The sequence below is a fragment of the Aplidium turbinatum genome, chromosome 13 (genome assembly GCF_918807975.1).
Source record: "Aplidium turbinatum chromosome 13, kaAplTurb1.1, whole genome shotgun sequence".
NCBI lineage: Eukaryota > Metazoa > Chordata > Ascidiacea > Aplousobranchia > Polyclinidae > Aplidium > Aplidium turbinatum.
In genome coordinates, this window is record NC_137484.1 from 2,425,099 (window position 1) to 2,437,808 (window position 12,710).

Here is a 12,710-nt window from a genome sequence, read left to right on the forward strand (position 1 = left end):
CTGATAACTGCACCGCCAAAATATTTTTTTTTAATTAGCCAAAAAAGGACAGGCAAAGACTATGGATCTGCCATCATTTACATTATTTTTTTGCTTGAAATAGGCTACCTTTTAACCTTGGACGTAGGGATACTTCCTTGGTCATCATGGCAAAAATCCCAACACGTGTGTATACGTCCGTGGTCGCGAAAGAGTTAACTAAAAATGAACTCAATAATGTTCGGAAGCTTCAATAATTTATTGATAAAGCTTTCACCAAAGCAAACCTGGACTAACAACAAATAAAACAATAATAAATCAATAAAACAACAATATATTTTTCTGTTCAATGTAACATTTTGTGTGAAAAGCTTTGCCGGTTTTAGCAGCTTCACTCACTGAAGCCATGATATAATTTTCTGGCAAGCTGCCAAGCTAATACAATCTACAGACTTTACTAGGAATAGCACCTAAACGACCGGGCGCCACAGTGCTCCGCACCTAAATATCCAGACGCCACAGTGTGCGCGCCTATTAGACCAGCGCCTAACTGTCAGCGCCTAAAAGACTTGCTCCCTTAAGCAACAAACCAGTCCAAGAAAGTTTATGCATTGGTTGCTGTCATAGGCGCCGAGTTTTCAAAATAGCTGGGCGGGCGAACACATACTGTCACGTCACGTCGTGATCACCAATAATAATGTAGAACTCCACTGTTGTTTTCCTACCAAGCCCGCAACCAGGGGGGGCATTGGGGGCATTTGCCCCCCCCAAAATTTTTTGAAAAATTTTTCAGCGTTCTATGCAGTATGAAATGTAGCCTACTATGAATAGACGTACGTCGTACATGTACAGCCATACTGTAGAGTGTAGACCATAGGCGTAGCCAGGGGGGGGGGGGGCGAAAGGGGCTATGGCCCCCCCAAATTTTCAAAGCTTGAATTCCGAAGTTGAGCGCTTTGTTGAAAATATAATAAAATTTGTAGAAATTTATAACGTTTTCCAAGACATCTGGCTATGAACACCACAAGGACTTGTTTTAGACCAGTGGTTCTCAACCTTTTTTCCTTCGTGGCCCATTTTTGTTTGCATAAAAGTTCTGTGGCCCATTCCGTTTTTATGTAAGAAAAAAATTACAAAACAGGTTTATAAACAAAAGCAGCAGAACATTGCCTTTGGAATGTTGCTGGAATCCCCTTGTTGAATCCAGGCGCTGACGCTTCACAGTATCTTCTTTTCATTAAAAAAATTTCACATCTTCATCCTTCTCCTAGTAATTTGGATGACTAAGAACCTTACAACATAATACGCATTGTCCTTTTTCTTCTCTGTTATCAAAAATTGATGTAGGCTGCATACTGAATGTAATTTTTATCAAACTTAAAGCTTCAAATACTGTATTGTCAATTCCTCCCCAAAATAATCCACAAAACAAAATGCTGCACGTACTAAAAAGCGGATCTGCAGAAGTTCAACAAGGCTACCGCTTATAAAGATGGCTTAATTGTAACCACAAAGTAGTAGTCTATTACATCATACAGTGTTGTAAAAACTGAGGTGATGTAAAACTGTACTGTATGTTGCAATAATTAGATAGAATGATGATTGCCACTTTGTAGCTAAAAACAGCAGCATCATTCATTGTAACTAAACAAACACACAAGTGTAAAATTGACTACAGTGACAAAAATGAAACAAAATGTTTCAATAAATCTTTCAATTTTTAAAATATGTCTGTGGCCCACCTCAAAATGCTTCTATGGCCCACCAGTGAGCCATGGCCCGCTGGTTGAGAAGCGCTGTTTTAGACACACAGAAAGACACCAATAAATTTTGCAAATCGTAAATCGCGCAAAATTTACTCGATTTACGTTTCTTTTAACTAATTTGTGGAAGCAATTTCAGAATGGCTTACTCTGTTGGGTTTTTGTGTAGCTAAGTTTTTGGTGTTCTCTAATTTTATCCGCAGATTTTGCCCGTTCGTGTGTAAGAGCTACCTTTAATAAGTTAATAGCTGTTTATCTGCTAATAAATTTCATACAAATATTATCCTAAAAGTGTTTCCAGAAAGCGCTATAATCCATTATTTGAGTGTAATTTGCAAAAAATTTCCGTGGGAGCATGCCCCCGGACCCCCCTAGAATACGCGTGCGTTCGGCACGCTCTCACCCCCACCAGTTTCATTGCTTCCCCTTGCTCAACCCACCAGGATACGCCACTGCACATCAGGTGGCGATGTCTTAAATCAAACACTTTGTCGTTCTCTTCAATTCATCAAATATTTGGCCCTTCCAATTTTTTTTTCTGGCTACGCCACTGGTGTAGACTATCGAAACCGGAAGTAGGCTACGCTGGTTGGAAGCCATGCTAACGATTTTGTTTGTGGACATTAACATAAAAATGTCACAATGCATCATTTTAATGTTTGTTCTTTGATAAAAATTAAATGCCCCCCCCGAAAATATTTTCTGGTTGCGGGCCTGTTTCCTACCACCAAGGTCCAAGATCTAGGCTTCCTAGTTCCTACTACTATAAATTGCAAATATCTAGCGATAAACTGCGCTATTGAACCGAGCTTACATTGAATCTACAATTAGAACAGTTATATAACGAAGGAGCTGAATTGCAACTAATGACAACCAACGGTTTCATCCGGCCAAACCAACACGTGTGCACTGTGCAGTAGTGCACAGTTTAATATCAGTGACGTAACAGACGCAACTGTGATGGTTGAGACGACAAAATAGAGCATTTTAGCAGCAGAGTTAATTGATGACGTCGTTTGAGAGAAAATTACTCCTTTGAAGAACAATGCCACAGTTTTTAAACCGATTTAACATCTGGCGATGTTAAAACGATGTAACAGCAGTGGAAATTGCGGTCAGACTTTTGCTGCGAATGAAGTTCCTCACAGGTTTGCGCAATTTACTTGATTTATAGCACTGGGCTTACGAGTGGCAGAGTGGAGACAAACCGCGCGGCTGGACACTTTTGCTCGTTTAACGGCGAATCAACGTTGATTAACGTTGCATGAATGTAACATGGCAATAATTGACGAAAACTAATCGCTTAATTAGTAGGTCTAGTAGGGCCTATCATATGGCGACAAAACCTTGCGAATAAGGTAAGTAGGCTAGTATTAGAAGGTGGCAGATGGTTACAGAAATTTTTGGACTTAAAATTGAATTAATTTTTTTTTAAATTCCTGAAATGTCCGGCGGGCGCGGCCCACCCGCCCGGGACTCGGCGCAGGTGGTTGCTTGCTTAATTACGCCGCATAACTTCCACCGAAAGAGGTCGTGTGGCTTCTTGCGTCACAATGCTCTGGGCACAAATCGGAAAACTTCTACAATGACGCTACTATTTTCTTCTGTGCAAAGTTTCACCAGGATTTTTTTCTTTATTTTTGCAACTTCTACAATGACGCTACTATTTTCTTCTGTGCTGCAAAGTTTCACTAGGATTTTTTCTTTGGGTTTATTTTTGCATGTCATGTGAACGAAAGTTAATTTTCCCTGGACCTTTTCTTTCTTACTGTAATACCAAAACTTGACTAGTTTTGCTGCATCTTGCTGCGATAGCCTACTCGTATAATCTAATTTTGTAACGAATCTTGTCTTATCAATATCACTCGGAGATCAAAGCCAGTCATTGTGACGTAAGACTTGAAATAAGCTGTGCGTGGTTAGTGTAGAAGTACACCCGCACTCCCATCGATTCTTAGCGAAAAATTCACCTTTGTTACACTGATTAAATGTCATCAATCGTTGAAGCAACGTAAAACTCGAAATTTTTCCTGCTTGAATGGAAGCTAAGGGATACAGCATTAACATTTTCTAGATGCGCGCACTAGAATGGGCGGGAAATTATATTCTCACAGCAATTGTTTGTGCTATGCAAGCACGTTTGAGCAACTTGTGTTTCTTCTAAAGCAGGGGTTCTTAACCTTTTTTCCCTTATTACCCATTTCTGTCCAGATCAAAGTCCGATTACCCAAAATCTAATTTTATCTATTTTGCCGTATTAAAAATATAGAACAGCGTTATTCAACAAAAATAACATTTAATGCAAAGAACGACATCAATAGTGTCAGTGAGACATTTGTTCTTGTTTTTTTTGTGTACAATCGATGCAATATTGGGTGCGATTTTGGATACTGCACAACTCAAATCTGACTCCAGATCTAACAGCTTGTTTCGGGATTTTGATTTCAAAAAGCAACAACACTTGAAATTGCTGATTCACAGAGATAAGTAGAATATATATAGGCTACATGGTCAACAATGTTAGTGATTTTTGGATATGCTTTCCCCAGAATTTTTCCAAGCTTTCATCTTCAAAAGAATATAGCTCGCTCGTCTCAACACTAACTCTAAATGTACACTTAGCTATACTACTTCAAACAGCAACGCAGCCATCAAGCTTGCTCATAAAACAACTGTAACTGAACTGATTATTATACAAGAAAAATCTTATTATTATGTCACAAAAATAAAATACATAAAACCGGCGACAAAACTGATGAGAAAATAAATTACTTGAGGAAGTGTCATAGTACCTGATCACCTTTACCAGTTAGTTTTTCTCACTTTTGAATAAATTACTATGACGAAACAATTTTAAAAATGATAAAATATCACTGTGCTTGTTTGGTTGTTTTGAAGGGACTCAAAACATCAAAAAAAGTGTAAGTAATAAAGCAACTTTACCACTTACAGCTGTGACATTGTTTGTTACATCTAATTCTATATATTCTGGTTCAGCTGATTACCCACCTGCTATCTTCAAATTACCCACATGTGGGTAATTACCCATAGGTTAAGAACCACTGTTCTAAAGGCATGTATGGCTGGTTTTGAGTGTGCTCTTGCTAGCCGATGTTTATCGGCGAAAAATAGCCGATACGAAATATCGGCTACACCTGATATCGGCCGATACATATCGGCTGACCGATATATCGGTCGAGCTCTACACCAAAACATACCAAACAATCGTACACTCAAGGTATGCAAGCGAACATCCCAAAAGTTGAAGCATAGATGCTTAATCTTGCCGTTTCTTGGTTCACAATCGGTCGTTTAACTGAATGAACTATCGAATTGGACTTCGTTTTATCAAACACTTTTTAGCTTTTGTAATTGTTGTGTATTATTATGAACTCAATCGTGACTCAACATTAAATAGACGAGCTAAAATTGCCACAGCACAATCCGATGCGCCACGTTTGCTACAAGACATTTAGCGAAGCCGACTTTTTGAACAAAGATGGCTTACGCATTTGCGTAAAACTGAAAGTTTTCTGACAAAATTGTAATGCTTTTAACAAAAATCGAGGGCACCAGACATATCTCACCCCCTCACTGTTTCAGACCCGAGGGAGCGCCGCCCCTTGCCCCGCGTAATCAACGCCTATGTCCTAAACCTTCAATTATTTTAAAAGTGTTTATTCAATATAGCTTGATAGTTAACACTTAACTGCGTTATTGGTAGTAAAACTTAGGTTGGTGAGAAATTCTCAGCTAAGCTATAAGCTAGCCTACATAATAGATCATCAATATTTCTTGCATATCTTTTAAAACTCCAACGAAATCATTCTCGACCAATAATCATATCGAAGCAATATTGCGGCCCCTCCATTACAAATGATCACGGGCCGCGATACACAATTAGTTTGAACGTTTCAGTGACTATCACTAATGTAAAAAATTAATAGATGATGCATTTACTGTGAAGTTTGCCGGTTTGAAGGTTTTTTTCTGGCTGTGGCAAACATGATTCGATAATACACGATTGTTTGTTTGGATGATAATGTTTGTTGATTAAAATGGAAATATTTTATTTTTCGTATGCAACACCATCTTTCTGTAATCCCCAAAACGCGCTGTTATTAGGCAAATTCTTTTGTACGTGCCAAGTTTTAATTAAATATATATCTTTCAGATGAGGAACTACACTAGCAGATGTTTAAAGATAACGCAAGTAAAAAAGCTAATTTCGGCTACATGATAGCGTTAATAGTCATGTGGCTAATAACTTATCAAAACGTAGTTTTTTCATGCAAGGGAAATTATGCCCTTTGAGGCCGTCTATGAAGGTTTTGTTGATTCGTTGAGCATCACTCAGATGCTCAACTGACTGGCTGCCTCGGTTCTTTTCTGTATGTTGCCATTTGCTTGAATAATGTTCGTTATATTGAACCATAGTCGGCGGCGTTCAAACTGTCTATACTAGGAAGCAATGTGTGTTTTACTGTGCTGTGTTCCTACCTGATACTTTCTGCCTTGTGAAGTTCGAAAACAATTACATGATCCACAGGTGGGCGCTCTCGGTGACCAACAGCAAGACAGGCTCATTGTACTTCTACAACGGCTGTTTGATGACCTTTAGCTTCTTCCTGACCAGGATAGCCCTCATGCCATATTACTACTACATGGTGGTGAACGTGTCGCAGACGGAGGACTACCATCGCCAGTAAGAACATGTAACTTTGTTGTATTCGTGTCTGCTTGCTAACGTGTCGTTGCCAAACGTATTTTTCATGATTTTCTCTTACATCTCGCAGCTTTAGTGGATAGTATCTGTGCAGCGTCGCTCATGGTTAAACAATCCTTGTTTTACTTTCTGTTTGTATCTTTTGCTTCTTAATCATCACAAATAGTGTAATACACGTCAGAAAGCAAATTCTACGATATTCCCAACTTACCATACACTGTGCCTCTTCCTGCTAGCTGCCTCCAACTCCTGCAGGTATCACTGCTCGTTGACATTATTACACACGTCATAACGTCGGTGTTATTTTTAAATCACGCTGATTCGCGATTTCAGGATGCATGATGTTTTGATGTTTATACAAACTGATCTCCGTCGTATGTCATCGCAAACCGCTTTCTTGTTCCAGTCTGAGCACCACGGTCCACATGTCGTGGTTGTTTGTTTGCGTTGTCCTCGACATCCTTAACGTGATGTGGTTCCGGAAGATGCTCAGTGGTCTAACCAAGTACATGGACATCCACAAGGAAGCCGGTGCCGTTCCTTCACGTTCTAATGGAACGGTCGCTGCAGGAAAAGACGATTGAAATCGCATGTTACTTCTATTTGTGTTTAGATTGTTTAATTTAATGGCTGTTTTATGATTCTTCAACCTTGGATTGAGGTGCCTTATGCTCCATCAGTGTTCAACAAGGAGCGAACCCACCGTGCAATATTTGCTACGCTTTTGCCCGACCAATGCAGTGCTGGACATGAGCTTGGCTTCTTGTGATTAAAAAAATGTTTATTGCAGTGTCTCGTCTTTTTAATTCCCGCAGTGATTTTCTTTTCAACTTGTTTTGTTTGCAAAATCAACTTGGCAGTCGACTGTGGAAACCTGAACCACTCAACACTTTTATTCCGAGGCTTGAAAATTGTAAGGTACCTCAATCAATAGATTTGTGTTTGGTGATGTTCCATAGATTTTATAGCTTGCCAAATGTGAATTGTTTTACCATGTGTCCGGTACTACAGTGTTTCGGTTGCTCTGCGCCCAAAGTATTTATATTCATCACCCTACGCTACTTGTAATTAATGACTTCGGATGCACGAGTCCACAGTGGTGTTCATTTGTCACGCTCGTTAGGCCAAACAGTTTGCTATCAAATTAGTGCATCACTGAAGTGTATCATCTGTACAGAGCAAGTTGGTAGCATCATCTTGTGTTTGCATTGATTCGGGACTCACCTGGATTTCAATTGAGTGACCTAAAGGTAGAGTGGCCCAAGTCAACTTGGACCGAAAATGAGTTTTTGCTTCCATAGGAACAACAAAAGATGCAAAATTTTTTTTGGGAAAATTGGGAAGTTCTATCGTTAGAAAAAAATATGACCCAAGTAAACTTGGTTCATCACTGAAAAAAATTACAAATCCAACAGTGGCCCAAGTCTACTTGGTTTGTATTTGTTATCAAAACTAACCAATAGTACAGTGGACCACATTTACTTGGTTTGCAATACGTGAAGAAAATTACAAAAGCAATAACAGCTCAACATCTGTAATAACAGTATACTCTTCCACAACTTAGTAAATTGAGTTGGCATGGTAACAATGACACTTGTCGGAAACCCAGCGTTGCAGTACTGTTCCACAATAAGTCAATGGGGATTTGTCTCTGCATTGTTGTGTCATAATGCATACGAACGAGCAAGTGTGTTCGCGACGCTGAAATTCCACGTGCAACTGCAAAGAACAAACGCTAGGACTACTAAGGGCCATTGCGCACCAAGATTATGCTGTTATATTACAGGCATACTGTAGACACTAGACAGTGTCTGCTAATTAGAACAGACACAGCCTGCCAGGCGCTTAAGTAGCGCAGCGGAATGTCAGTTTCTTACGCAGTGACACCAAATGGTGGCAGTACGTGAGCGATCTGTCTGGTGTCACCCCAAGGTACTTTGGTTCAGGGCAGAAGGACAGAGATTTTCCGTTGTTCTGGACATGTATCTCAGGATAAGCTTCCCGATTGTGCAGGTGGAAAGCTGCTGCCACATTTTTGGTATGCTGAGTTTCAGTCGCCAGTTTTGGAGATAAGCTGAAAGGGTTTGCATTGCATGTCCTGGCTCAAGATGTCTTCTAGATTTCCCACGACTTCGTGAAGTGGAGAATTGCCAGGTCATCCGCATAAGCGCATTTTGCGGAGACTGTGGTTGGCAGGTCGTGGGTGTGGATGTTGAAACGAATTGAAGCCAGGATCGATCCCTGTGGGACGCCGTTTTTCAGACGTCTCAGTCTGCTTCTCCGTGAGTTGCCAGTGGTGAGGGTGAAGCTTCGATTCCTGACAAGTTCCATAATCACACGGACCATATGTCGGTCAGGAAGCAGGTAAAGCAGCTTGCAAGTAAGGCCGCAATGCCATACGGTGTCATAGGCAGCTGTGAGATCTAGAAAGACAGCACCGGCCTTTTTTTGCCTCAAAGCAGTCCTCGATGTCTGGGTCAAGAGGGTAACCTGATCGACGGTGGATTTTCCGCGCCGAAATCCAGCTTGCTCTTTTGGAAGGAGCGGGTTGATGATTGAGTTGACGCGGGCATAGATCAGCCAGACTTTTTGAAAGGAACACAGAGTAGGGATATCGGACGATAACTCCTTGGGTCCTCCAGTGGCTTGTGAGGTAATCACATTATACAACAAGTAATCACATATACAACAAGGATGGCAACTACTGTACTAAAGCTCTTCTCCAGATTTTTGGGATTGTAAGGTGGTGTGCTAAGAAAGCTTTCGCACAATGAGAATCTGGAACAAGTATTTGGAAGGTGATTTGGGAATGTAACTAGAGTCTTATCTATAGTGAAAGTGTTCCAATTTAGCGCAGGATTCGTGTTGAACTTTGAACAAGCTAAGGCAGTGCATGTTGTAGCATACATACATAATGCAATATGATTGACAAAATATCATCATCAGTCAACATGCATAACATAAAATATTATGAGTGTATAAATTCCATAACATTAACAAAATAAAACTTAATTCCCATCTCTCTGTTGGTTCTTTATTCGCATTATACAATAGCTGATACCAACAGCCCATACTGAAATTTAATGAGATAATTGTCTGGTTACAGGGCAAGGGAAGTTTTTATCGGGTTTATCCTTGAACCACTGGAATATTGCTTTCCATTTTCACTCCATGCTACCGGGTTTTACATATTGTCATTTACACTTGCATTGAAAACTTTAGAGTGAATCGTCAATGAACACATGTCTTTACTTTTGATGCTACTGAGGATACCAATAGAAAAACGGAAACATGCAAATATTTATAAACCGATGTAGATCAATTTAATATACCTGTACAGTGTACACCAGTCATATAGTTATTTCAGCAATGTACGGAAGCATGTACTTGTTGTATAATCAATTTACAATTCTTTTCAGAGAATACTTGTTGTATATGTGATTGCAATGAAAGTTACAGCATTTTATTTCGGTACACGACATCTGGGCGAAACCCTCTTGGGCGACAGTCGAAGTGGGCCACGGCTTATGTGGGTGACGGCCAAAGTGGGCGACGGTAGCGAAAGTTTAGCCGTTCGGAACGGTGGTGACACCTATATAATTTAGCTAGTTGCTTTGCGACGTCACGGTTTATCGTGAAGCTTAAGAGAAACCCCTAAGAAAAGAGCCAAACCAAGACCTCCCAAGAGGAATGGCCAAAAAGTGGTTGACATCAGTTTTGAACGCTCCCTAACCGTTATCGAAACTTGTCAGTCGCAATACCGATGCTGATGGTGCATTTTGTTAAAACATTTTTCGGTATAAGCGACAGGCAGAAGAATCATCCGGCAACCACTGCAAAGTTCTGATTCCGTGTGACTTCATGTAATGAACGTGGGCACTTAAAATAAAATCATTTACTGCAGTAAAAGCTACTAATTTGCGTGTGGTTAATACAAGCTGTGTCCTCTGCTACTGAACGTCAACTGATATTTTTTAATCCGAATGCTCTTAACTAGGGGTGCACACACCACTAAGGGGTGCGAGACCTGTGCCTCGGCGGTGCGGGGATGCTGAATTATCAAGGTTTGTTATAATATGACGTAAGAAGCAAAGTTGTTTTACCAGGTTTCAACAAAAATTTCGAACTGTAGGCGACTATTACTTTTCAGCCAATCCTAGGAGGGGGTGCGAGAACTGTTTGGTAATTTCAAGGTGGTGCCGACAAGGCAAAAAGTTAAGAACTGCTGCTCTAGGGATCAGCAGTTCACAGAACACATTGTGACTGACAGTCATTACATTTTAAGACTTGAAGTAACACGAAATCAGAACTTTGCAGTGGTTGCCGGATGATTCTTCTGCCTGTCGCTTATACCGAAAAATGTTTCAACAGAATGCACCATCAACATCGGTATTGCGACTGACAAGTTTCGATAACGGTTAAGGAGCGTTCAAAACTGATGTCAACCACTTTTTGGCCATTCCTCTTGGGAGGTCTTCGTTTGGCTCTTTTCTTAGGGGTTTCTATTAAGCTTCACGATGAACAGTAACGCCGCAAAGCAACTAGATAAATTATATAGGTCACCACTGTTTTAAACGGCTAAACTTTCGTTACCGTCGCCCAAGAGGGTTTCGCCCAGATCGTGTACGGTTTTATTTATGGTTGCTTATTGAGTTTTGATGATGTCATGAGCTAGATCAGAATGCTGAACTTTGAAGTAAAAACGTTTTTACGAAAATTTTTGGTACCAGTTGCTTGCCAAACGATTTATTATATTAAGCGTAAGTCAAATTTATCCTGCCCCAATCCAAAAATATGCGTTGCAATTATCCAATGGATAAAATTTCATTAAAACATGCATTTATTTATTTTTTTTTATTCGAATTTTTTTAGATAGGCCAGTTTACTGTTGGGAAATTATGAATTTTTGCAAAACCAAGTAAACTTGGGTCACTTTTTTTCGCTAAAAATACAAACAGTAGAGTGACCCAAGTATAAACAAAGCTAATAAAAAAAAAACGTGACGTCATATGACCACACAATTTTCCGAAAAAATTTTTGTAGTCATATGAATTATTCCCTGTACTTCACTGGATAGATTCAACTTCACCTTCATAGTAAAAAAAGTGCCTAACTTTGAAGTCGATTTACTCAAAATGAAGATTTTCGACTTGGGCCACTCTACCTTTAGGTCACTCAATTCGTGATCGAGGTGTTCGATCACCAACCGAACCACCGCATTCTACTGTGATCGTTTTCTCTTATTATTTCACCGACTCGTATCATCGCCCACCTTGTACACGTCACTTCATTATCTAACCACTTTAGTTTTATACCGTCCCGATAGGAAACCGATCGTCTACACTGTATTGTACCAGTTGCTTCAAGACTGTGATAAGCAGGGTATCGTTGTATTGCTTGCTGAATAAAAGCAATTGCTCTCATTTTGCTTGTGCTACACCGCTGTATAAACTTCAAAGTTATTCAACGCCCGCCATATTTTTTTAATAAAAGATGTAAATATAATAGGCTACCTATGAATTTATTTTTCCATTAATTGAGTGGAGCACGTGTCATTGCGCAGGCATTGTACTGACCAAGCTACAAACATTTACTTTTTAGAGTGCGTCAGTGAATGGTGATACTGTGCCGATTGTTCTGAAATATATTAGAGGTAATTATAATGAGATTTGTGAACGAAATCTACGACGAACCTGCAGCAATGAGTGACGAGTTCAAGGGCGGCCCAGTACGTAATCTAAAACAATGTAGTATTCCAATGACCGCATATTTACGCTAATTTAAACTTCACTTTGTATTGAAAAGACATGACGTAATGTCTGCTATCCTTTTCACATATTACATAATGTCTTACAAGACTAAATTGAAAGCTAGGCTAATCACTCAACATGAAAGGAAATGGACCACTAAATTGAAAGCTAAAGCCTAAATTGAAAGCTAAAGACTAAATTGAAAGCTAGGCTAATCACTCAAAATGAAAGGAAATGGACCACTAAACCAATCAGTAATGGTCTTGTTGGGCCTCAACTTAATTTTGTACTTAAATCAAATCGACGTATTCTTGATATGGAAATTGACTATCGAATCTGAGATGGTAAAGGGATAGACTCTCAGCCCCAGAGACTCACACGACGACGAGTTCTTTTTCGAAATGGGATTTGTGATGATACAGATGATAACTATTGGAGATGAATAACAAATTAAGTTATAGCTTACAGATGAATAACTATTAAACACACAGA

General features: G+C 39.7%; 1 protein-coding gene across 1 annotated transcript in view; it reads left to right on the top strand.

Moving 5' to 3' along the window:
* The window catches only part of LOC145782025 (TLC domain-containing protein 4-B-like), a 30,491-nt gene extending 18,368 nt beyond the window's left edge, over positions 1-12,123 (top strand). The window contains exons 6-7 of the mRNA XM_082593754.1: positions 6,292-6,447; positions 6,875-12,123. Of these exons, the coding sequence (XP_082449880.1) occupies positions 6,292-6,447; positions 6,875-7,052 (334 nt within the window). The 3' untranslated portion in view covers positions 7,053-12,123. The remainder of the gene's footprint in view (positions 1-6,291; positions 6,448-6,874) is intronic.
* The last annotated feature ends 587 nt before the right edge of the window (positions 12,124-12,710 follow it).